The 26,527-nt window shown below is 42.3% G+C and overlaps 1 protein-coding gene across 8 annotated transcripts in view; it reads left to right on the plus strand.

Annotated features, from left to right (window-relative positions):
- The window catches only part of sox5 (SRY-box transcription factor 5), a 235,301-nt gene that overhangs the window by 187,483 nt on the left and 21,291 nt on the right, over nucleotides 1-26,527 (plus strand). For 7 of the 8 annotated variants that reach the window (XM_051107068.1, XM_051107071.1, XM_051107069.1 and 4 more), the window contains 5 exons: nucleotides 5,972-6,058; nucleotides 10,023-10,195; nucleotides 12,237-12,305; nucleotides 20,182-20,308; nucleotides 22,405-22,490. In XM_051107068.1, the coding sequence (XP_050963025.1) occupies nucleotides 5,972-6,058; nucleotides 10,023-10,195; nucleotides 12,237-12,305; nucleotides 20,182-20,308; nucleotides 22,405-22,490 (542 nt within the window). The remainder of the gene's footprint in view (nucleotides 1-5,971; nucleotides 6,059-10,022; nucleotides 10,196-12,236; nucleotides 12,306-20,181; nucleotides 20,309-22,404; nucleotides 22,491-26,527) is intronic. The other variant, XM_051107067.1, reaches the window with a different exon arrangement.

Raw genomic sequence — 26,527 nt, forward strand, 5'->3', positions numbered from 1 at the left:
GGCAGGAGAACTTCCGCAGATGGTCCACTAATAAAGCAATAATTTAGTTACCTTCGTGTTATTTCAAACTTGTATTACTTGGTCTTTCTTCAGTTGAACATAGGAGATATTCATATGTCTTTCCGTAAATCAGACTCAAGCGTCTGCAAACATCATATGTAATTCTTTTCTGTTATCGTCTTCAGGCTAATTCACTTAGCCTGCAATTTAACAGCCAGTCTCAACATTAAGCCGCATATGGAATGTAAACAAGACTTATTTTATCGCTATATGTGTGCATGTTAATTAATTTCTACATGTATGTAGAATCGCATATATCTGCGCGTGCTTGTGCGTGTATGTGTGTGTGCGTATCAGCAGCGTGGCTGATACTCAGATGTACGCCAGCCAGATTTGAAGTCTTGGACGTCCTCAGAGAACGTCTTAATTTTCTCAGACTTTCTCACACGTCGTGATGGTTTTGCTCACATTCTTCTTCACAATGTCATGCCCTCCACGCAGTTATTTCAATCTGGCAGTGTAAATTTGGCACCGCGCGAGAGGTGCCAGAATAAATTTGGCGGGAGTTTTGGTTCAAATCAAATTGGACATAAGCACCCACAACACCATCTGTCAGAGAAGGATTGCAGATATGTGAAGGGCACAATTCCGTCAGAGATAAACGACTTTTTCAATTTGTAAATCTCACCCTGCAACTTAAGTTGGGAATTATTTTCTATTAATTTATGGGAAATTGATTTATCGTCATCTAAGTGAGGACTAGAGCTGGAGAGCACACTTCGAAGCGCTCGTGGGACTTCGTTTGTATCACACTGCGGAGCGTACTGTAAATGTAGTTCACACTCAGGTTTCTCGTAAACATTCCATACAATTTTTATGCTAATTCAGTACATCAGTTTTTGTGCAAATGGTTTTGCAAACAATTTACACTGAAATCTGTTCTGCTTGTAGTTCATTAATAAGGTTTCAAATGAGGACTAAATATATATAGTTCTGTTTATCCATGATGTCATTGTTTCTAGAACAAAATGTGTCTTTTTTACTGTTCAAAGTACAGAGAACAAACAGGGTGTTTTTCCAGCCAAGGTGTTTTCTTTTTTTGCTTTTGTATTAGAAAATTGTCCCTGTTGCCCTGGTGACTACTTTGAATGTAAAGGGTGTTTAACATCCTGACCTTTAACTTCGGCTTTGCTCTTTCCGTTGACTCTGCACGCTTTACACATTGCGACTTCACACAAACTCTCACCTTATCTCACTCTATCGCGTTCTGTCCCTCCACGTTTCTTTTTTTTTTTCTTTCTGCTTGTGTCACCTCTCTGAGACAGGAGCGTTTTTTGAGGGAAAAGAAGAAAGAAGACATTCTCTGTGTGTGTGTGAATGTTTGTACAGAGTGTTGCTAAGCGTTGCCTTTTCCTCCATCAGCACACATAATTGGGACTTTTAGCTTGAATGGCGGCTTTTGATGAGAGATTTGGTCCGATTTTTTTCCTTTCTAAACTCACAGTCTCGCAGTGTCTGCCACGGCGGGAAAAAACACGAGCGACCGCCGATGTTTGAACGTCCTTTAGAAAGAATTTTCAACACGGTCTCTGGGCAAATAACAGCCGTACATAAATTGATCATCAAGGGTGATTATAATCATCTTTTCATTTGACAGGGGAATTCAGGAGCGGAGTTTGCAGAGCGTGTTTGTTTCTGCGTTGAACTTCTGCCGTTCGCTTTTTAAAATCTCATGAACTTTTTTTTTAAACAAACCCAGACACCCTAAATGACTACTGATCTGGGCTGCATTAATTGATTACAGTGTTTTAGTCACAAAGGCGGTTTTTAATTACTAGTTTGCTGACTGAAACCCATCTGTGGGTGTTTGTATTCACTCCTCACAAAGATCTAAGCGCAGCTGGACTCCCGCGTGTGCGCACGTCGGACATATATACGGCGCTGAACTCGAAGTGTGTGACAATCCTTTCTGTCCAACCTTAGATAAACTAGCTGGGTGCTTGTATAATTGGTTATTCAATCCTGACCTCTGTGGCGACTGGGAGCTGCTGCAGCGTGTTGCTTTCTGCCAAGAGCAGTCAATGTGGAGCCTGTTCTGGTGCTGCGTGCTGGGCCAGGCCCGAGCCAGGGCCTTTCCTGTGAGCCCTCCCCACCCGCGTGAAGCTGGCGCTGGGACACTGGCCCTTTTGTTGTCCACCGTGGGCCTGGCTCTCCTTGTCTCATTCCCCCTCCGTCTCCCCACTTTTCTCCACTCCTCCAAAACCAACCCCCGCCCCCTCTTTCTTTTCCGAACAAAACATCTCATTGGCTTTGCAAATATGAGATAATTGGAAAAATGGAGTTGGCCAGGCTGAGTCAGAGCGTTTTGGGCAAAAAATAGCTTCGCAACAGCAAGGCATAGAGAAACAGAGAGTGAGTGATGAAATTGTTTGTGAAGTACGGAGCCCCGGCCGCCCTAGGTTGGACCGTGGTGTGTGAAGAATGAAAGTGCGCTCGGAGGTGGCACATCTTGAGCGGTTCTTCCACGCTTTTGGGCCAGGTGGCCGGACATCTTGGCTACGGTTCCGCCCAGCTGCTGGAGTCCTCTGGAGCCAATGAACTTTAATAATGCCCCATAATTCACCTATTATTGTCAGATTAACTTCTCCTCTCCCATGCTGGCATGGCTGGTGTGGTGGATGGTGAGTTTGTGATCTCATATTCGGTTTACAGATGAGTGTGTGCGACTGACGCGCTTGTTTGTCAGATCTGTCTGCCGAACATCCTGTTCTAGACACAATCAGAGACATATGACTAGGGATGGACCAAGATGGTTGGCTAGTCCAATACTAGTCCAATATTATTCAAATAATAATCACTAAATATTAATGTTTTCTAACACTGCTCACTATTTTTCAAGCTAGGAACAAAATTTCAGATTTCAGGCATTACAAGGAAACATTCTCTTTCAATCATGTCATGTCTGATTGAAATACATCTTGGCACACTCGCCCCTTCATTCATACACACCCTTGCTGTGTGTTTTTCCAAAAGTCACACGGTTCTCTTTCCGTTGTGCCCCTTAGGCAGTGCTAGTCCCACCAAAAATGCGCTCCCCACCTCGTAAGGGCGATACGCAGGGTTCCACCCAGCTGCCACAAACAAGACCGCTTTACACTAATGCATACAAGCTGTGCTGCCGTATTGGGAATATACTAATGGAACCAGTCCCAAAGTTTCTGCCCTCTCTCACTTCATTCTCTCTTTGTCTCTAAAGCACGTATTTTTAATGCGGATAACGTATTCAAACCTACAGTATGTTTATCTTTTGACTTAATATAACGTTTGTAGCTAGAAGTGTGCTCACTTAGTTTTCAGATGGGTTTCATTTAAGTATCGAATGTGTTCTGAGCATAATGTGAAGACATTTGTGGAGTATTTTTAAAAATACGACTCTTTATTATTAGTATACTTACACATATGAAGTGGCAGGTTGGAGTCTATTCTCGCATTTTATAATTCCAGCATATGTTGAAGTGTCACAATTCATATTGAAAAAACTAAAAGCAACATCACAGGCTGAAGTGAGAGGTGCTTCTATCAAAGGCCCTCACAAAAGGGCACTGCAACAGTCCTTTTCTTCCCAACCCATGAGAGAGTATGAAGAACGAGATCAAGACAGGGGAGCTGCCATGAAAGACAGATACATCAGCATATCTGCTTCCTTCTCCGTCCATTTTGCAGTAAACGATTGCGCAGATCCCTGCTGCGGGCTGTCACATAAAAGAGGGCTTTCTATTTTTATTAATAGTTAAAGTGAAGGAGCTGTCAGCAGGGACAATAGCGGCCATGTTAATAAATAAAAATAATAACTATTACAGTGGCGTGGTGAGAGAGAGGGAGAAAGTGACATACTTAGACAGAAAGAGAGAGAGAGAGAGAGCAGGCAGGGGGGATAGACGGAGTGGCCATTTGTTGAAACCTTTCGCTTGTCAAAGCTCTCGGGCTTAAAAGCCTCTGTCATTGTTACGCACAGATGCCAGAATAGAGGAGAGAGAGAGAGAGAGCCGAGGGCTAATAACACCTGTTGGGGTGACAGTGAGACAGCTGTCAGTAGAAACAGCAGCAGTGAAGGCGATTGGCTGAATGGTGAGGGAGTGTGTCCATAAACCAAAGACGACTGTGTGTTTTACAGGCCTGAAACTGTCAAACTCTGAAGTCCAGAGGCGAGACCAGGAGCGCTGAGGATATTCAGAAATGCTCAAGAGACAAGAATGCGCTAAACTTTAAATTGCAGACATGCCACTGAGGAAGTTTGACCGCTAATCAGACATTAAATATTTGGCAAGTCTTCTTCTATTTGGCAAGTCTTTGAGTGTAAGTGTGTGCCGCCCACCTGGGGCCTGTACAGTCTATCAGTCGCAAAGACACAGGTTAGTGCTCAGCGTTTTAACTCCAGCTGAATTGGTAATGGTGCCACCTGGTGTTTTTACTTTGGTGGAAAAGTGTTTAAGTGTGTGTGTGTTTGCTTTCAGAGATGTGAATTTTCATATTCCAAAGGGTTTAGTGGTTTACGATTTAAATGAGATGTTATTTTAGGACACGATTTATCATATAAAGTGATACAGTATCAAAACTGCAAGCGTCACGCTTTACAGTTGAAAAGATGAAATGGAAAAGTAAAAGGAAATCACATTTGAATGTAGAGTTCATGTGTGTATTTGAAGCTTTTGCTTATGCTTTTAAAGATGTCGATTTTCATATTCATAAGGGTGTAGTGATTTTAAGATTTAAATGAGTCTGAATACACAAGTTGAATTTTCAGCATACAATTTGTCACATAAATATAGACAAAACTGAACCCATGATCTTGCTGTTCCAAGCATCATGCTTTACTATTTTTAACCCTCTGGGGTCTGAGGGGGTTTTGGAGCTTTAACATGCACTGACATTTGTGCTTTTTTCAGTGTCTTTAAACATATTAATGGCTAAAGTCTGATTGCATTTTAAATCTGATACCGATTCAAATGATGTATTGCTCTTATTTGTACGATCAAAAATGATTCCTTTAAGGGTTATTAGGAAAAAGGCCACAAAATACGCCTGTGCATTGGTCGACCCCAAAGGGTGAAGCTACAGGACTTGGAATAACAAAAAAAGGATAAAACAGAAGAAAAAAAATTAATTGTAACTGAATGTAAAGTTTGTATATATGTTTGCTTTTCAAAACATTATTTATCATATAAAATAATATGGAATTGAACCCATCATGCTTTACTGTTTGAGCAACAGGATGTAGAATGATCAAAAGAAAGGATAAAATTAAACCTAAAGCAAAAGGAAATTGCAACTGAAGTTAAAGTTAGTGTGTGTGTAGAAATACCTGCTAAAATACTGACCGCTGTCATTTACCACAAATGCATACCTTGTGTTTCTCTTTCACTCTTTGTGTCTCTCTCTTCCTCTCGTTTTGTTTCATATCACAGTTAATTGTTGTGATGTTGATGGTGATGCTGGTACTGGTGTGTGTGTGTGTGTGTTAGAGAGGAATACAGAGGGGGGTGTTGAGAGTTGTTGTAATTTTCCTCTCTCTCTCTTGTTTGAGACGTCCGTCCTTGGCAGGTTAGTAATTAGCGTGTGGGGTGGAGGGGTTAGCGGGTCCGCGGGGTGTATTAGAAAAACAAAGCGCACAGCCTCGATAATGTGTCCATTGTACCCGGTGCATTAAGAGCCTCTTTGTGTTAGCTGGAGCATAGGGCTAATGATTGGCTAACAGCAGGTGAGGAAGCCGCTCAACTCTCTCTCTCTCTCTCTGTCTTTCTCTCTCCTTCTCTCTCTCCATCCTCTCTTCCTCCTGCCCTACTGTTGGTGCCATTAGAGAGACGGGCCTTTATTACAGCAAATGGACTTTAAATGAGCTATATTGTGATGTTGCCTGCCTGTGGTAATTCTCTCTCTTTCTTTCTCTCTCTCTCTCTTGTCTCCCCTCCAGAGGCCCCCAGTATTGAGAGGCTGTTGTCTAAGGACTGGAAGGACAAGCTATTGGCCATGGGTTCTGGCAACTTTGGAGAGATCAAAGGTAAAACGAAAGACTTTGTGTCTTCATGTGACCTAAGAGTGTATGTATGTTGTTGATATATCTGTTGTCTCTTTTTAGTGGCGCGAAACTAAGCATTCAACGTTTTTATAAGCGATTGGGTCAGAAGAGGTAGTTTTGCAGTTCTAATCAGAGTTATAATTGTACGTATCAAATGTCACCTTAGACATCTTCAAGCGCTCCGTGAGCACAGGTATGCTAATCCACCCAGCGCTAGCCTCTTCTTCGCCGGCCACGGTTAATGATCTGCCGGGATGACTTGCTAAGCAACAGCCTCGCTCATGTTAGCACGGTTAATGATACATCCTGTTAGGTCATTCAACCGTAGCGAGAACACACTCCACTGTCACTTTAACAAGCCTCCATACACCTTCCTCGCGCTAGCGGCGTGTTCGCGAGGCTAACTCGGGAGTAAATGTACTTCATTAAGCGGCTCAGAAATATTTAATCAAACGAAGCTTGTTCTCGCTCCTGGAGCAGAAAAGGGAGCGCCATTGATCAAGCCGTCGGTGCGGTAACCCCACTGTGTTGACATTTCAGCAAGAGAGCATCCCCACCACGACCACCGATGACTAGCGGTTGGAAAGGGCCTTCGCCACTGTCCCCTCTCTGTGTGTGCATACCCTTTAAGATCAGAAATGGACACACAAATATGTTTAAACAAGTAGGTCGTTTCAAATTAGGTGTTGTAAGTAGGCTTTTTTATATTTCACATAAAATGTCCTGATAGCAAATGGGAACGGGAAGACGGGAAGTCTAAAGGATGGTTTTTAGCCAATTAGGAACACTCTCAGCCTGTGAATCATTTTGTACATTCACGTTTGGCTTTGCTGGCTTTGGGAATGTTTTTTTGGCAAAAAAGTAAAATAGTGCAAGTATAGCAAAACTGCTTAAGTTGCTTCTAGCAAATTCATTACAAGCTGTTTTGCCACTATTTTCCCTGAAATTTAACCAAGGTTGATAGTGGATCGCTACACTTAAAGGGGGGTTTTCACAGTGATACCATAGAAAAACCATTTTCAGTCAATAGTTCCATATTTTTTTTACACTTTAAAAAAAAGGTTCCAGAAGGGTGTTTCTGCAGTGATGCCATAGAAGAACCATTTTTTTCACTATAAAGAACCTTTTCTGCATTTGAAAGGTTCTATGGAGGTTCAAGGTTCTTTGTAGAACCATTGGTGCCAATAAAGAACCATTATTTTTAAGAGTGTAGTGTGAAGAATATATTTGCATTAATGTTAAAATTCTTTCTTGGAACCATAGATGCAAATACAGAACCTTTACAGGTGGATGGGTGCTGTATAGTGATATGGTGATACGGAAGTATATCATGTGTTTTTGCACAACTTGACCAGCATTTAGAACCAGATCTATGCATTCAATAGAACAGATGTATTGTACTTCATGAAGTCGACTAAATATATTGTACAGTAAAGAACAGCCTGTGTTAACCACATAGGAGATGATTACAGAGCGAAAGAGACAGAATGAGAGAAGAAAAGATGGAAAGAAAAGTGGTAATGGACAATAAGAGCCTCGGGCTAACCTCCTTCTCTCCTTCTTTCCCTCATGTAACACAGCACTGTGCTGCTTTAGGGATTTATCTTTTAAGCCCAGTCATTAATTAGCAGTGAGAGCTGCTTGACAGGTATTACATTGTTACAAATTGGTTAATTACTGTGGTTTGTGACATGAGGCAAGGCAGTAAAGGCAGCCTTAGGATGTTTAGAGAGAGAGGAAACCACTTATTGATCCAAAGCTGAACTTTCAGTAGGCGAGGTAAAAAGCCTTCGGTTGTGATTGATGAGGTTGGTGTGTTTTCTTATGTGTGTGTATAAACACCTTCTGTCAACTCTAGTCTTAGGGCATCTAGAGTATATTGTGTCAGAGGTCCGTTCACATTTTAATGAGTGAATCTTACTGACTGCGCTAGGAACGTGCAAATGCTTCTAGAATAAACTAGTTGGTAGGCAGTCTGAATGACTAGTTGGTAAACCCTATATAATAATTCTGGTTTAGGGGTATGTCCACCAACAATGTTCAGATGCGATTTTTTTTTTTTTTTTTTTTTTGGTCAAAAACAGCTAGACTATGGAAGCTCGTTTCCACCACTGAATAAAAAAATAAGGCAATTGTGACATTTTGTCACAATTCTGTTTGTCTCACAATTGCGAGTTTACATCTAGCAGTTATCTAAACTGACAATTTTTAAAATCAGAATTGAGATATAAACTCGCAAATCTGACATTTTTCTCAAAATTGCATGATATAAATTGTGAGTTATAAAGTCAGAATTGCAAAACAAACTCAATTCTGATAAATAAAATCTAAATTCTGAGAAATAAAGTCAGAATTGTGACAAACTCACAATTTTGACCTTTTTTCTCAGATTTGAGTTTATATCTCACAATTCAGACTTTGTAACATACATTTGCAAGTTAAGCCACAATTCTGAGAAAAAAAAGTCAGAATTGCAAGATATAAACTCACAACTGCGAGAAAAAAAGCTTGTTTCAAGTGTGAATTTATATCACGCAATTCTGAGAATAAAGTTTATAACTAACAATTATTATTGACTTCATAACTCGCAATTGCGAGTTTATATCACACAGTTCTGACTTTAGAACTCACAATTGCGAGTTTATATCTCACAATTCTGAATAAAAACCAGAATTGTGACTTTTGTATCATGCAATTCTGAGGAAAAAATGTCAGAATTCTGAGATAAAAAGTTGCAATTACCTTTTTGTAGTTTTTTATTCAGTGGTGGAAACAGCACAGTTGGGAAACAACTGAACAAGAAATGATTTACTTTATTTTTAGCAACATAATTTATATGTGCCTGAAACAATATTTATATTTGTTGTTTAATGTTAGGATTTATTTACAAAAATACAATATACTAAATATATTTATTAGGTTTTTATTTGCAATAATAGCTGGAAATTATACATGAAAGCAGTAAATTCAAGCACACATTTTTGTTGGAAAACAATACATAATTATCATAATTGATACTAAAATCTAAATTAACTTAAATATTTAACATTTAAATATTTAAAATGCTTCAATTTAAACATTTTTAAAATTGAAAGAAAAATATCTAGACATTCTAACCCATGATCAACAGGGTCTTGTAAAGAAAGCGGGAAAGAAAGATCACTTTGATCCCTCTTTTCTCTGGAAGACTCGTCACTTTTCACACAAGGCCCTCCCTTGTCCCGGGCCAGCTCAGATGCACACCCTCTTGTGAAAGCTCAGTCTGGGAGCTGTTAAGGGGAGCTGCAGGTTTATTTTTTCAACTGGCCGCCTGTGACAGTTGCCTTTATTGTGCATTGTTGAGTCTGTGTGTGTGTTTGTGAAGGGGTTACAAATGGAGCCTACTCTCACCTTCCTGCCAGGGCAAAGGGTCAGGTCAGCTGCTATGACTCCCTTCTTTCTCTAGCTTTCTTCATCATCTGTTTTTCCCTGTTGAGGAATGTGGCCCCTCAGAAGGTAGAGGCCGAGAACAATGGGGGATTGTGGGGCCGTGCAGACGTGTGTCTGCGTGTGTGTGTTTTAACACAGATATATGACCTCAGACGCACAATTGCACACACATGAACTCATTAACAGACATGTGCTCATTTGGACATTTGAACGCTTTAGGGGTTTAGCACACAAACACACACACATTGTTTGATTGGTGGTAGTCTGGGGTAATACTGCAGCGCAACGACATCCTGTCGAGTGATTTAGTCTTCCCCTCCTGCCGTCTGCTCTGGGGCTGCTCGTATGTCAGAGCGTTCTTTGCTTTAGCCGAGGTCGGAGGTCAGCTCATGCTAAATGTGTAGCGACGGCAAGGTAAACACCAGGGCGATAGCACATCTCAGGAGGAGCACATCTGGGTACAAGGCTTCCTCGACTAGTTCTCTGACCCTTGGCCTGTGCCCTTTAACCCCTGCAGGCACCCCGGACAGCCTGGCGGAGAAAGAGCGCCAGCTGATGGGGATGATCACGCAGCTCAGCAGTCTCAGAGAGCAGCTACTGGCCGCCCATGAGGAGCAGAAGAAACTGGCCGCTTCGCAGATCGAAAAGCAGCGCCAGCAAATGGAGTTAGCGAAACAGCAACAGGACCAGGTCAGCACTTATTCACCATGTTTTGCCAAGCATATGCCACGTGTTTCATCAGTTCTGCACACTTCATCAGTTATTTTACATCTGATCCTAACTAGTGTTGTTTTGAATGGCTGAAGCCCAAAATAATATTTGGAGGGCAGGATAGGCTGATATAATGCTGATATATATACACTACCAGTCAAACATTTTTAAACAGTATGATTTTTAATGTTTTTTTAAAGTCTCTTCTGCTATTTATATTTTTGCTATTTAAAATAACTGTTTTCTATTTGAATATATTTTAAAATGTAATTTATTCCTGTGATTTCAAAGCTGAATTTTAGCATCATTACTAAAGTCACATGATCCTTCAGAAATCATTCTAATATTCTGATTTGCTGCTCAAAAAGAAGAACAGCATTTATGTGAAATAGAAATCTTTTGTAACATTATAAATGTTTTATCATCACTTTTGATCAATTTAAAGCATCCTCGCTAAATAAATGTATTATTTTCTATAATTTCTTTCCCCAAAAACAAGCTTTTGAATGGTATAGTGTATAATGTTACAAAAGCTTTCTTTGGATCTTTCTTCAAAGAAACCTGAAAAAATGTACTCAACTGTTTTAAATATTGATAACAATAATAATAAAAAAATGTTTCTTAAAGAGCAAATCAGCATATTAGAATGATTTCTGAAGAATAATGTGACACTGAAAACTCAGTAATGATGCTGAAAATTTAGCTTTGATCACAGGAATAAATTACATTTTAAAATGTATTCAAAAAGAAAGCAGTCATTTTAAATAGCACAAATATTTTACAATATTACTGCTTTTGCTGTATTTTGGATTAAATAAATGCAGGCTTGGTGAGCAGAAGAGACTTTACCACATTACCATTAAAAATCTTTTGACTGGTAGTGTATATTAAGTAAGTTTATTGATGATAAATTAAGTTGACACACAAATCTAGATATTAAATAAATCTGGTGATCTACTGCAAGTTCTAACCAGGTACAATGTAGTAAAACGACAAGCTTGGTGTTATGTACAATGAAATCTCATTGGTCAAAAATACTGCACTTAGCTGTGTATTAATCAATACGTGTTCTGATAGGCTGTAATTTAGTCACTTTGCAAAGCATTTTGCTGTTAGAAGGGACAGAAAATAATCAATCTGATATATGAAGCTTGCCTCATAAGTAGCAGACATATTTTTAAAATCGACTACTCGATGGGTTAAGGAAATCCTGTATATTAGGCTGGTTCCGGGTTCTCTTGACCCTGATTGTCAAGCATTTACATAAGAACCTTTTTTGTGTTCATAACAGGAGTCTTTTTAAAACATTTTCCTATTTTTATTGTTACTTTAAAGGGGGTACATTTAAAGACAAAACATTTCCGACAGCACCACTGCTAAAATATTCAAACAAAACCAAATTAGCAAAAGATAACCTAGCCAGCCTCACTAATAATATAGTTTGCTGTTAGATGACCAGTAAATTAATCAACCGTTGTGACCCATTCCTTCCTATCATGTCTGATTAGGACAGTGGTATTGTGATGAACATTTAAGTAGTGCAGAACACAGAACAGTGTTATCAGTGTGTGTGTGTGTGTGTGTGTGCGTATGTGAAGGAGAGGTATGAATGTGTAACATACTAACGTTCTCCACTTTCAAACCACATTCACAAAGAAACCTTCTGTTCTCTTCATCCCCCTGTAAGTGTGTGTGTTTAACTTTCAGGTCCCCTCCAGCATAAATGCAGGAGTCTAAAGGTGTTTGCATACAGAAGAGTGTGCTTTAGCTTTGTTGTGTGTAGAGTTGCTTCTGGGTAGCTCAGTTTTACAAAAGAAAACAGATCTGTATTAACACATACTAACACACCCCTGTTCATGCGCACACACACAACACTCCAGGACCGGGCGCCACGCCTTGGTAAATATGTATGAAATACAAAAGCAAACCCAAGAGCTTCAAACACACTGTTTACCGTCACCATCCAAACATGTGAAAAAGAGTTTGACATATCTGACAGTTTGACATCTTCTGTCCACAGATTGCACGACAACAGCAGCAACTTCTGCAGCAACAACACAAAATCAACCTCCTGCAGCAACAGATCCAGGTGAGTCTTCATATAGATGTACGTGTCCACTTGTAGACTTGTATACATGTTTTGCGTTTATGGCTTTGGAAAGGTATGTCACAATGCGAGTGACTTGTCACCGTGACTGTGGGGTTTCATGACAATCAAACATTCCAGTCCACCAATCAGCAATCAACCCCCCCTCAGCCAATCATAAACGAGCATCAGCGCTGATATCCAGAGTCCATTCTCATAGTCCTTTTGTAGATCAATCAAAATGTAGCTACACAAACAAAGACAAAGCAACATTATGATGAAATACTGTACCTGTAATTTAAAGACAACCTCAGTAATTAAAAAAATAATTATTAAAAAAAAAATAATAATAGTCTATTTACAAAAAGCCTGTTTCCCCCCCATTTTGTATATGCTGTTGGGAAACAATTCTCCCATGCACTTAGAACAGCATGCACATGAATGATTTTAGGTTGAATTAATATCAATTCTAGTGCTGGGCAATGACTAATTACGATTAATCACATCGAAAATAAACGTTTTTGTGTACATAATATGTGTGTGTGTACTGTGTTTGTTTATTATGTATATGTAAATACTCACACATGCATGTATATATTTAAGAAAAATGTTATGTTTATATATTAAATATATTTATATATAATATGAATTAAATATAAATATATACATGTAAATATATATACTATCAAAATATATACTGTATGTGTGTCTTTATATATGCATAAAAATATACACAGTGCAAACTTTTATTTTGAATGCGATTAATCGCAATTAATCGTTTGAACAGCACTAATAAATTCATCAAAATTTAAAAGTGAACGTTCTATGTAGTGTTTTAAATTATATGAGGTCATAGCTACCTTTATTGTAATGCTAAAAGAATTTGCTAACTGTTTAAAATAGCTTGCACAATGCAGGACAAAACACTTGAATTTAACTTCCTAAAAGTATTAGATGTCAGCTACTCACTCTTTGTGTGGTCCACAAAGTAGCTGCCTGTGAAGAGCAAATCACGTTTTAAATCACTTACCAGATTCCATTTCGGTTAATATGCTGCCTAAAAAGGTAGCTGCCTAAGTAGGCAGTAGACAGACAGCTTAATACATTTTTAAAAAGAGTTTGTATTTAGACATACAAACTATGATTTAAATGAATCTTTCAAATATATGTGTAGTTAATGCTCTAATGGCTGGTAAGGGAGCTAGTAGAAAACTAAACACAGACACTTTTTGATGGGTTTGTCCCAGCTGACTTCGACATAGGGCTGAGAGACACTGGCCTGCTTTGTGTGTGCAGGTGTGAAGCGAATAAAGGCTTTGTGTGCAAGAGGAGATGAGATGAGTCTAATTTGGTTGATAAAATGAGACTTAGCCTTGAGAGGGACTCTGGCAGTTTTGGCCAGGAAGCCACATCACACTGAGACTATTCACACAGACACACACACACAGATCACTCTCGTCCGCTGGACCCCTGCCATTCTCTTTTAGTGCCTGACTGTGTGTGTTGCAGCTGTGTTTGTTTGTGTGTGCATGTTCATACTCCACAGCTTAGCCTGAACATGTGTATGTGAGACTTATCTGTGTCTATTTCAAAATCCGCATCAGCTCATGTCTGTATGTGTGTGTGAGTAGCAGCTGTGTGTGCGTCAGTCCCCAAAACACGTCCGCTTGGGTTTCTCGAGCCCCGCTCGTCGCTCACAGAAACAAAGCTTCTTTTTCCCATGACTTTGCAACCTTTTCCCAAACAAGCACTTCTCCATTCAGCCCAGTGGAACAATAGTTTCTCACAGTCAACACGGAGGAGGAGGAGGGGGGCGAGAGGAGGAGACCCTTGTTATGGGCCAATCACATATTAGCCCTAAATCACCTCCTTAAAAACACACATTTGACTTGTGTCTAACACACAGGCCGCTAACATACTCTGAGCAAACACTTGCGTCAGAGACAAATATAGCAGTCCTGAACTTTTAGAGTATGTTTAGAGTTTAATACAAAATGTTATTGAGGTCAAAAGCCAGATTCCACATCCAAAAGAAGGAAAATAAGCTTGAAGTCAACATGAAATAAAAGTCGACCCTATTTACTTTTTTAATAAACGCTCCTGGTCTCACATGTTATTTGAAACAACAACACAAATGTTTTTGTTTGTTTTTTGTTTTTTTTCTTTTTTGGCTGACATCACCTTTTTAACATGTGATTGTCCAATCACAATCCAACCCTTATCCTCGTCAAATAATTGGTTTTACTCCGATATGTGACCCTGGACATTGAGATTTATACATCATCTGAAAGATGAATAAACAAGCTGAGATAATGTTGGGATAGGACAATATTTGGCCAAGATACAGCAACTTGAAAATCTGGAATCTAAGGGGTGCAAAAAAATCTAAATATTGAAAAAAAATTGGCATAAAAGAAAAATGGATAATTTTGACCCATACCACGCATCTTTGGCTATCGCTACAGATATACCTGTGTGACTTGTAACTGGTTTTGTAGTCCAGAGTCACATATGAGTCACATTAAAAAAGTCAAATGGGTCGGCGCCAATACCATCGTGGCGAGCACCGACATATAGCACAGTTGTGCTTCGGGCGTCCTAAGTCAAGTCTCGCTCTCCCATTTTGCTTCCTGTCTACAATACTGTCCTATTCTATTAAAAGGCAGAAACACCAAAAATAAATCTTAAAAACAAAGTAGTCATGGATGTCAATGCTGTTCCATGTTTACTTTAAAGTGAAGAGCCTGTAGAACTCCTACACTCCTTGAAGAGTTACTCCTGAATCCCGCACACAGTTAACACATATATCCCTCACAGTGTGGGGCCACTTCTTTAGGCTCTTGGGGGTAACATGCATACACACTCGTTCATTCCTATTAATGCTGTGTCTCCACTCAGGACCCCTCACGGGTCCCTCACAGGACCCCTGACGGTTATCCAACCAGGAACACAGGTTCTTGGATGAAAGAATACACCTGCCGAGAAGCTTGAGGCATGAAATGCAGGATACATGTAATGCATTTCCATGCTTAACGAGAGGCGTAATGTTGAGAAAGACCTGTGGGCGCTGTGGCTAGGAGCTGCCCACTGGAACAACCTCCTCCTGAGCTCCGCTGTACTCTAACACTTTCCCGCTGTCTGTTCGCTTTTCTCTCATTAGCAGCCTTCTTTCAGCACACCTCCTCCGGCTCTGCAGGGCGTCGCGCTGGTGTTAGAAAATTTCCGCTACCCAGCGCAGGGGCCGAGGTGAGGCTCCTCCGCTGTCAAAGTAGCAGTTAACACGAGTAGCCCGACCTCCCATGAGGAGCTGTTTACGCTGGCTAATTTGACGTAGAACGTCATCTATTTAGCACGGCGGCATTAGCAGCAGATAAAGAAACTGGCACTCTTGTTGCATGTTTTAGCTAACTAACTAGTTTAAGTCTTCAGACACGGTGGCGACAGAAACTGGTGGCTGCTTATAAAACACATATTAGAGTCAACCTACATTTCGGGAAAACTAACCTAATAAAGGGCTTCCACGGCAGTAGCTTATACATGTCAAACACAGCATGATCGCTTCCTAACTCAATCAGACTCATTTGCTGAGCGTCAGTGCCTCCTTGAGATTGTAAATCCATTTTCCCATGGAATGAGAGTTAAAAAGAAGGTTGAAGAGGAAAAAAAGACAACAGGAGCGTTAGCGCATCAGAGTTAGACCAGGTCCTGTGCACAGGAGCGGCTAACCCAATTGGCTGTGTAATTGTTTAATTTGTCTCATTACACCTAAATGAATGTAATTGGTGTTTTTCCTGCATGAAGTGGCCGCACTGGTTGTGTGAACTGGGCTTTGTGCAACACCGTGGATGACGAGGGGGAGTCTCCCAACACATGTTCGCAATTGATATAAGCACTCACTTTATATTATTAAGGACATTTCAGGCCACATATAAGAAATATGTGTCTTTGTGCTTGTTCTGATTGTATGTACTGTAAGTTCAGTTTTCCTGGAAAGAAAACAGCAAGGGAGAAAGTGTGCCAGACAGACATGTCTAACATGCTTATTTAACTCTTAGTTGTAAGTAAAGATTTGGGCCACGGGCTCAACAAGACATTGAGCGAGAGAGAGAATGATGAGTGAAATTCAACCTTAAAAGAAGGCAGAAAATTCTCCAAAGTGCTCCATGTTCAACATGGAAGCCAAAAGGAGAGAAATTAACAGATCCAAAGTGTTATACGTGTCCATTTCCACCTCTACTTCCTCTCCAAGTGCAGAACAACTGTGTGTTACCTAAGCGACTGGCCCTGAGCAGCATATAACAGTCTGGTGTGTGCCCGTGAATGCGTGTCTTGGTGTGTTTGAGTGTGTGGGGAAGGCTTCTCTCAGCCCGGTGGTTGGCAGCTAATGGGAGCTATTTGAGGAAGGACACACAGGCAGAGGAGCAGATGGGCGCTGCGTTATGCCCACCTACAGCGGGCGGCTGACGCACCTCCTGCACTCACACCTAATGGGGGCCTAATAAAAGGCTGGCTGTGCAGACACAGGCTCGCCACTCAATTTCATTAGCCGCTAATCAGCCAAAGGTGCCCTTGGCTCACGGAAAAGGACCGTTCGCTGGAAAAAAATGAGAGGCATACTTGGAAAAAAAGAACGAAGGGCATGAGTGAGAAAATGGACATGCGTTTGCAATTGGAAAGAGCAGGGTTGTTGTTTTGGTAGGGTTTGAAAATGCCACATTTGTCTGGAAGCCGCGATCAGGCATGGAAAAGAGAGATCAAGCATTAGTCATGTGACCTCAATGCTACTCTTTACTGGTCTAGACTTCGATCAGATTCCAACTCTGATTATTTATTTCCATAGAATATCTGACTTTTAAAGGTTAGATATAAAAACAAACCTACTATAAGCTAATAATACGAGACTGTAGCCACAAGTCAGCTATTTTGAAATATTTTCTAAAAAAAACTTTTTTTTTTAAACTTTACAAATTAAAATTTATAATTTTGTAGTTCATCTCACAGCTTGTTGGTTTGGTTGAAATCCCAATGGAGGAAATGAATGGGAAAATACTTGCAGACCCAAAGCTGCTGAAAGAAGTGGAAGCAGTCACTGTTGTACTCTATTAAGGCCCTGATAACACCCTAAAGTGACATCCCACAGTTGATATGAAGTAACACTCTCATGAGCATGAAACAATTGACAGTTTCCTTTTTCAGCCATCAATGTTTAACCAGGTGTATAATAAGCCGAGACACTTAATAAAGAGACTCAGGAAGTAGATCCACGTATGCAAAAGCAAATTGTCCGCACGTGTTTGTTTGAGCGCGTGCGCAATTTCGATCGTATCCACCAGGGACGGTCCTTTCGTATGGACGCCTGCACCAGACTGGCAATCATCGCAGGCACTCTGTAAAAGTTAATGGCCTATGCCCACGTCCACGGGGCTAATATTAAGTGCCAGTCTGCAAGTACAGTGCGTGTGTGCTAACGCTGCTATCCAGGCACAAATTAATTATTAGTTATATGGCTATGTGTCCCCTCTTCAGTGCGAGGTCACCGAGGCCCGCCTTTAATTGCCGGAGCATATGGCTGGAAACAGATTTTAGCGGTGGGACTCGTTCTTAACCACCGTTCTTGCGCGCATTCTCAGATGTGAGCCATATTGTCAATGCTGGCAGCTATTGTTTCACTCATTTACTTCTTAGAGCAAATTACTCCCTAATAATAGCTCTACCTTAGAGTTTTTCTCTCCTCCGTGCCAGCAAACCTGTTCACACTGCATATGTTAATTATCTGCACATCTTCATTATGTTCAAAAAGCTTTAGGTTCAAGCTGTGCCGCCTGGCGAGAGGCTCTGACTCAGTTTGGTGCCAACTTTCCACTTTTTCCCTTTCCGTTTGTTTCTTTCAGCATTTTTTTTCTTTCTTGCTCTCTTTCACTCTCAATCTCTCTCTCTTTTCATATCAACTATGGAAGTAGCAAAGTTAGCCTATCTCTAAAGTTTTTTCCCTTTTGCCATCAATTTCTCTGATTAGGCTGGGTTTTTTAAGGTTCAAGCTTAGCTATATTTGTTGTATGTTTTATGTATAAATAGACAAACAGCTGTTATTTATGTTTTACATGTATTTTTCTGATTGTGGAGCTGGCCTATAGGACTAGTCACTGAGGGTATTTGTCTTATCTAACATTTGTTGTAAAACCCATTTAGACCCAATTAACAGGACAGATTCCTCTGTTTTCTAAAAGTTTTTAAAAGCTTTTCCAAGCCATTCTTCCAACCAGAGAGTTCAAGGAGCCAGTATGGAATTCCACAGCCAGCTGTTGGCTGATTAATAGAGCTTTATAGAGTTGCAGCTGGAGTTGACACTTTTGTCATAAGCTTTCTGGAATATTGCACAGTTTTCATGCAAGTTATGACAAAGACAAAAAGGGAAGCCTACTATTAGAGTTTAGGTGCAACGGAGTGTTTTACAAAACTATTACTAGTTTCACATCAAACAGTGGAGGTACATTGTTCCAGTCCAAGATTACTCTTTTCAAGTCTTCTTTGTTTCGGCCCTTTACTTTTAAATGTGTCATACATTCCTAGTCCCAGCCAATGAGAGGTGATGTCAAGCATTCAAGGCCTTCGATTTTAATCTCCTTTGAAAGCAACTGTAAAGTTTAGTCCTACTGTTCTCCAATTCATGATACATGTCAACTGGAAGCATCAAAACTGCATTAACTGGCCTGAAAATGTCAATATCAGCCTCACCTACTCTGCGTGGGTAATGCTATTTGCTACGTTGATTGAATAGAGAACAGCATGACGGTGTGTTCGAACGCTTTGAGGAGATCCACGAGCCTCTAATTCCATATGCACCCACACACACTTGCTTACATGTCTATGCGTTTAAGAGAAGAGCGTGTGCTTGTAATTTGCCACAAAAACACTCCTTGCTCAAAACCACCAGAGAACACAAACACACGCGTGCGCATTGGCTAGCACGCGCTATTGTAACCACAGAGCCGCAGCTCGCGGTGAGGAGACGCAGGCAGAACCAGAGGAGCATATGTCCAATTAGGACTGGAAGTTAGAGCCGCACCAGCCCGTGGGGGGTCCTGTCGAAATGCAACAATAAAACGCCACTGTCTCCTGATCTGGGAACAGGAGGCCTGCCGTTTGTGGTTAACCAAAATGGAGGAATGATTGCTCTGTGGTTGGAATTCAAAAACTCCCAGCCTCTGTTCATCTTAACATGCGACTGCTGTGATAAAGCGCCTCCTCTCCTCGCAGAGCATGTCACTTTCATATATACAGTATTGTCACTTTTGGAGCTTTAGTGTTATTCTCGTCAGTAGAACCATCTGTCCTCTTCTTCTTTGGGCCTGTGTGTCTCAAGACTCTCCCTTTGCCAAAGTCTCTGGCTTGGGTTTTTTTCTCCTTCCTCCTTTTTTTTTAAATCCTGGAAACCTTGTGAAGTGGTGTGGCGAGTTGCCGAGCATGGTCCTCTGCAGAAATGGAGGCCAGCTGTTGCCAGAGCATGAAGAAGCTCCTTCACATGACAATAATCAAGGGGACCAACTCTCCCAAGAGCCACCCGTCCACACCTCACTTGTCCTCAGGTGACAGTTGCTGGACAAGCACTGTGTTTAAACTCTCCCTGGCCGGACAAAGTGTGGTCCTCCTTGCAACTTATTCTAGCCAGAAAACATCTATTTAGACAGGAAGTATAACTGACATGTAGTCGTTCTGCGTTTATAAACCAAATATGAAATAGATAATGCCAGTTCATGACCAATGTGGCATCAGATGGTCAATGATCAAATTGCGAGTGGTCTGAAGGACTTTCTTCATTAGTGGCTAGACTCTTTGTTTGTGACCAACTATCTTAATTGTTTTCTTTTTATCTCTTCAGCAGGTCCAGGGTCAGTTGCCCCCACTGATGATACCCGTGTTCCCTCCAGATCAGAGAACTCTGGCGGCCGCTGCAGCACAACAAGGATTTCTACTTCCGCCAGGGTTCAACTACAAACCAGGCTGCAGTAAGTATTAAAGCAGTTAATTCAGTAATGGGTTGTAAAATGAAAGACTTCAGTCCAGTTTATCGTTCACACTAGAGATTTCAAACCAGATTGCTGAAAGCGGAGTCTTCAACCCAATGTTGGGCAGCATCTCCCTCCTGTCTGGTGTGTTATTAAGATCAGCCAACACCACTGATGCCCGTCATCTCCCGCACATGACAGACTCTCAGACTAGACAAACTCACTTGCTTTTGTGTCTCTGTATTTCTTGTTCAAAAGTAGGAACAGGAAAAAAAAGAAAACTTCCTCTGGGGTTTGTGTTTTTGGCCGTAGCAGTCCAACTGTGAAGCAATGTGTTGTTTACCGCGAGAAACGAGGCGGCAAGTGCCAGCAGCGCAGCAGCAGAACGCTCGCGCTCTCACGGGGGGGTAGAGTGACCTGCCCCAGGTTTCTTCATATTAACACGGGCGGCCGCCAGAACACGCGTCCAATACGCCTCGCACACGCCTCCGACTCCTCTCCAACTGTACGCGTGCACACACACATCGCATACATTGCACACTCGTACACACTCATAAACGTACATCTCCCTTGTGAGACGGACCGGTCCGCATCTCCAGCTCCGCCCACTGCGCTTCACAGTTTCCCAAACAAGTCCCCCCTCCCTCTTCCTCCTCCCGAAGGCCCCCTCTCTCCCAACCATACACCCTCTATTTCAATTACAGCCAGCAGCACCATCAAACCCTGCCCAAAATTTCAATTACGCATGTCATTTAGTTAGCATTACAGTGCCTGCTCACGAGGGAGAAAGCCGTCGTTTGAACCCCTTAAAACTGGAGCGGAAAAAAGGGGGGATGAAATCCCTTCGGTCGCAGGGTCTGGACTAAGGGGACACTGGTTCCCACCCATTGCTCCCCGGAGCCAGGCCACGGAGCTCTTCCAGTCAGTCTGAAGATGCTGCCTCCTCGCCAACAGCAACATGTTTGCTTTCCTTAGTTTTGCTCTTTTGTTACAGCTGTACCCGGGAGAGACATAAAATAGCTGGAATATTTGTGTTTGTTTAGGGACTGAGAGAAAGACGAGAAAAAAAGACAAAACACACACATCTCCCCAGAATACATCCTTGAACCGGGTCCAGGGCAATCTCTAACCTAGCGGATGGGGGGGGGGGGGGGGGGGGGGGCAGTGTATGGGAAAAAAGTTTTGGACCCACTGATAGGAGCGTCTGGTTTATTGCTTACTGAGACAAGCTCCGACTTCCTTTACAAACCCCCTTGTACAGATAATTTACAGCCCATGGTTGCATTCAAAAGTGAAGGCTTCTGCCTTGCTGCCCAGTCAACAAGTGCATTAACATGCACTTTAAAATGCAGTTTGACCAACTGTCAAAATGCATGCACAGAATGGTGGGATACAATTATGGCTTCACTTTTATCTGATATATTTTAAGACCGTCTATCCGGACATTAAGCAGATGCATCTTCTCCCCTACTTTCTCAGAAAGCCTCTTCCAACCTCTCCTCCTTTTCAACCAGCATCATTCCATTGTTCATCACACTTTGAACTCAAAATCCTGAAGCACAGATTTGAGGGCACACTCATGGTTTCTCATGTCACAGGCCTTTTCAGCGTGATGCTGATAACCCCCCCTGCCTCCTCTAGCCGAACTGGACTGACCTTTACCTCTCGGTCGTGTAATTATAAAGCCCATATCTGCAGGTGGACGCTAATAACTCTCGCTATTCACTCCTCATGTTCTGATTCATCTCTCCAACGCAGAGGCTCTTGTGCGGGACCCGAGGAGACGGGGCGCTGACGTTACCTCGTTAATTACCGTCCTCTCCTTATCATGCCTTAGCCTTCAACTGCTATTGTGCTCAGGGTATTAGAGCTGCAGCCACACAATCAGCCTTTCATTAGAATGGAGGGGGGGACTTCACAATGGAGGTCTTTACCGACAGAAGAGAAAGCAGTGAATCTGTCGCTCCATCGAAGGAGAGGAGAGGGGGATGGGGCCCAGACCCTGGACAGAAGTGTGGGGAGATGAAAGGGATGGGTGATGTGTAAAACAAAAAAATCAAAAGATTTTGACATGCCTATAATGCTCTCTTCCTCAGGTGACCCTTACCCTTTACAGCTAATTCCTACGACTATGGCAGCGGCTGCTGCGGCGACGCCTGGCCTTGGTCCTCTTCAACTGCAGGTAACGTCCATCTTGTTCGTTTCTACGTGTTCCTGTGTGTGTGGCGACTCTGTGCATTTTTCCCAACCTTTCAAACAAAATCTCCTTTTCTCCCCTCGTTTTTTTCCCCTTTTTTTGTTTTGTGATCCCGATAGAGAACAACAATGCCCACTGTTCTCCTCAACTCTTTTCCTCATGCCAACTGCAAGTTGCCATAGAAATGGGTCTTTGTGAGGGGCCGGAGCCCAGAGAGAGAATGCCGCACTGCTGGCTCTGGGGTGCTGATATTGTTCACTGTGGAGTGAAGGGTACCATAGAAACTGTTTTTAAGGGGGACAGAGCACAGAGGGACACCGAACAGAGAGCAAACACAAAAAGATATTATGGGCTGTCTGAATAGAGTCAAACCCTAATGCAGCCTCACTGTGCTGCTCTGAAATGGAAAACGCAGTAAACATGCATCTCCACGTCTGTCCTTTTTCCTCATCCTCCCTAGTTTGGGTTCTGGCAGGAGAAGAAGAGAGAGGTGAAGAGCATAAATCACCCAGATGAGGGGGAATAGAGGTGCATATCTGCTTCGACACTGTGTTTGTGTGAGATAATGTACGCCGAAGCACTCTGGCCCAGTATGGACGGGCTGCACTGAACCCCCTTGTCACAGGGTCCGAGACCAGCCCATCTGTTACCTCCTACAGGCATTAAAGAGCCTGGCTAAGAGGCCAAACTAACCCTTTCACCCGAAATAGATGCACATTACAGTAAATTTAAACAGGGTATTGCTTGGAAAGATATGTACGCACCTGCACATCTGTATCACAGATTAAGCATATGTAAGAGGTATAAATGGCTCTCACACATACGCGCTCACACCAAAACAGGTGGTATTCCCAGGTGCCCTCTGGATAACAGGTAATAAAACAGGATATTTTTTCGGTTTGTTTTTTTTAAACCCTCGCTGTCTGTGCACTCACCCCGCTGTGCTCCGTATGACTGGCTTACTGCGAGAATCTTGTCCCGTCTGATTTTATCTGCTTCAGAGCTTGTCTCCATATGTTCCTTCATGTTAAGATTCAAAAAATTCCAGATTGAACAGCTTTGTCAGGCGCAATTGGATTTCGCCAGAAAAACAACTGGAAAAAAAAGAAACAACAACATCCAATACCACTGTTCTCTCATTCTATCCTCAAATCTCCCTTGCAACACACACTCACAGAGAGAGAGATTACGGCTTTGTCACAAAGAAAATGATTTACTAAGGCTAACCTAAATACAGATGTCTCAGACAGAAGCACGTTGGATTTCCTCTGGGACACTCTGCGCGTCTGCGCGTCTCATCCTCAGACCCCCCAACACGATGAGAGGCCCAAAATATTTGCTTTGGTCACTCTACGAGCCATTTTTTAGTGGTTCACACACTTCGCCCAATGACGAATCTGGGTTGCAAGACCACATATACTACAATACTACTTACATTTGCATTTATGCATTTGGCAGATGCTTTTGATTTACATTCCGTTTAAGATATGCATCAGTTTGCATTTCCTGGGAATCAAACCCCATTTAAGTTAGGGCTTATGCTTATTTTTCTGTATACAAGAAGTACAGTTCATACAATTCAGGAAAATGAAGTGAGTTGCTGTGCAACTCATCAATTGAAGACGTCCTGTATTTGGTCACTTGCAGGTTGCTTTTAACTTCATTTTAACACATTGTCGTAGTGTTCAGAGAAATTCTCTTTAGGTTATGTTTCAACACACATACACCTGCAACCGCCAGATGGACGAAGCCACATGTGTGTGAGACTGCTCACCTACACACCAGACATTAAACAAGACCTTTAAGTGTGTATGTGTCTGAGTGAAAGGGAGTCATTGCACCAAGGGTCACTATCTTAAAGGTGTTTGCCATTAGTCACTGCGGCAGTCTGGCCACAAAACCACTTTTCACAACTGCGGGCACAGTTCACACTGGCCTAATGTTCTATAACCAGCTAAATTAACCTCCGTAACCCACTAAAACCACACACATATAGGCTGAGGGATTGTCTAGAACAGCAGGGACGGTGACTAAGACTGTGTTGAAAATGTGGGAACGGAGAAAGAAAGAGCGACGAGAACAGAAAAAGAAGAGTAGAAAGGTACAAGCTTTGAGCAGCAGTACTGAAGAGGTATAAAGTGGGTCAATGGAGGAGGTCAGCCATCATATGTAGAGGCAGATGTTGGACCATATTGCACCGGATTACTGCAGCACACAGCAGAACGAGGGAGAGAAAGCGAGAGGGAGACTGTATTTAATGTCTTTTATCAGCCGTAAGAAATAGTACATGCATTTCCATTTGTAGTTCAAACCCCCAGCGATTTATTTTTTTGACGGGCACTTGTGTGCTCACAATGATAAGCACCGTGAATTCCTTTTTAGATAGCGATCTGGTGGCATTGTCCGAGCTCGATGAGGTCAGTGACACTGTTAATAGATAGCGTGGCTGGATTGATCCTGTCCAGCTTGCCCTATCTGCACCACAACATAATAAGCTTACATAACATTCCCAGTGTATCACACAATGAGAATGTTATTTTGACTCGGCTTCCCACAAGTCAACCTAAAACCTTGACTGAGTACTGAGTCTCTTCCTTGACAATCCGAAAAAATAATTACGCAGAAACGAGAAAAATTATCCTACCTCACAATAGATTTTAATTTGGCTTTTATGTTTTTGTAAGCAGTAGCTTTAGCACTAATTGACACTTAGGGAGGGAGATTTCTTGGCAGCGGCTTCAGTCAGACGCAACTCATGTCGAAGTTCATCCCGCCTGGCGCACTAATCAAAACGGCGACAGCCAGTGTTTAAAAAAAATAACGACAAGAATAGGAAAAAAGCAGTAGATGCACAATAGCCAGCGGTGACCAAAACGACAATAGCTTAGAGGATCACTCCGAACTGCTTCCATTTTGACAACAAAGCAAGATGGGAAAAGAAGCTCATAATCTGAGTAAAGCAGGGGATTACTGGAGAGCGAGAGATGTCTGCTCAGCCACATAAAGACACGCAGATCCACTCCGACGGATAGCGCTGACAGCAGCCCGTCTTCCTGCGCTCAGGGAGGGGACGAGGGCTTAGCGAGGATGGGGGGGATGGCTTTGTTAAAACATGTGTCACCAACACTAATACTCTCCAATCAGCCTTACGAGTTAAAGCGTAAATGCCAATCTATCTCCTCCCTTCACCCTGCATATACACAGGTACAAACACACAAACGCTACTTAACGCTGTCCCATTAGATCGGACGGGCCTGAAATCAGCTGCAGCATCTGCACCTCAGGTGCAGGATCTTTCTTGCACATCCTCCCTCCGTGTTGACAGTGTGTGTTTTCTTACCTTCGTCACCTTTAAACACACACACAGAGTTGTAGTTAGAGAATTAGAGCAGGCCTAAGACTTCTCTGTGGGGATTAGCAAAGAGAGAGAGTGAGAGAAGTAAGGGGAGAAGCTTTAAGAGTTCAAAAGGACGCAGCTTGACTGAAGGAGTCAAGAGTCCTATAAAATCCCTCACGGATCCAGCCTCCCCCATTCAGCACCTCGGTGTGTGTGTTTTTGCGTAAGGCTGACATTTAAATTCCTCTGTTACATCCCCACTTTTGAGATCAGCCACCCATTCATCCCCCATTCTCGCTGTGTGTGCATACGTGAGCCCGTGGGCACTCGAGGGGCATTGTGCTGTCACTTCCTGTTTGCTCACGCTGGCGACGGGGTGGCAGCGCTTTGAGCGTGTTCAGTGGCAGCCCCTGTTGGAAGTGCCATGTATGTGTGTGTCGGTCTAGCGGTTGTGACTGACAAGAGCTGGCCCTGTAATAGAACTCAATTCAGAAAGAAAATAAAGCAGTCTGATGCAGTGGACCGGACACGGAGCATCTCGCCCTCTCACGCACACACACAGGCAGGGCACGCTTCGACAGGGGCCGTATGTCACGCTCAGACACACACACAACCAGGGGCCATGGTGGGAGTAATTGAACAGAAATGACCAACAAGAGCTTTATTTCATGTCCTGCTCCCCTGC

Source organism: Labeo rohita, chromosome 4 (assembly GCF_022985175.1).
Source record: "Labeo rohita strain BAU-BD-2019 chromosome 4, IGBB_LRoh.1.0, whole genome shotgun sequence".
NCBI classification, from domain to species: domain Eukaryota; kingdom Metazoa; phylum Chordata; class Actinopteri; order Cypriniformes; family Cyprinidae; genus Labeo; species Labeo rohita.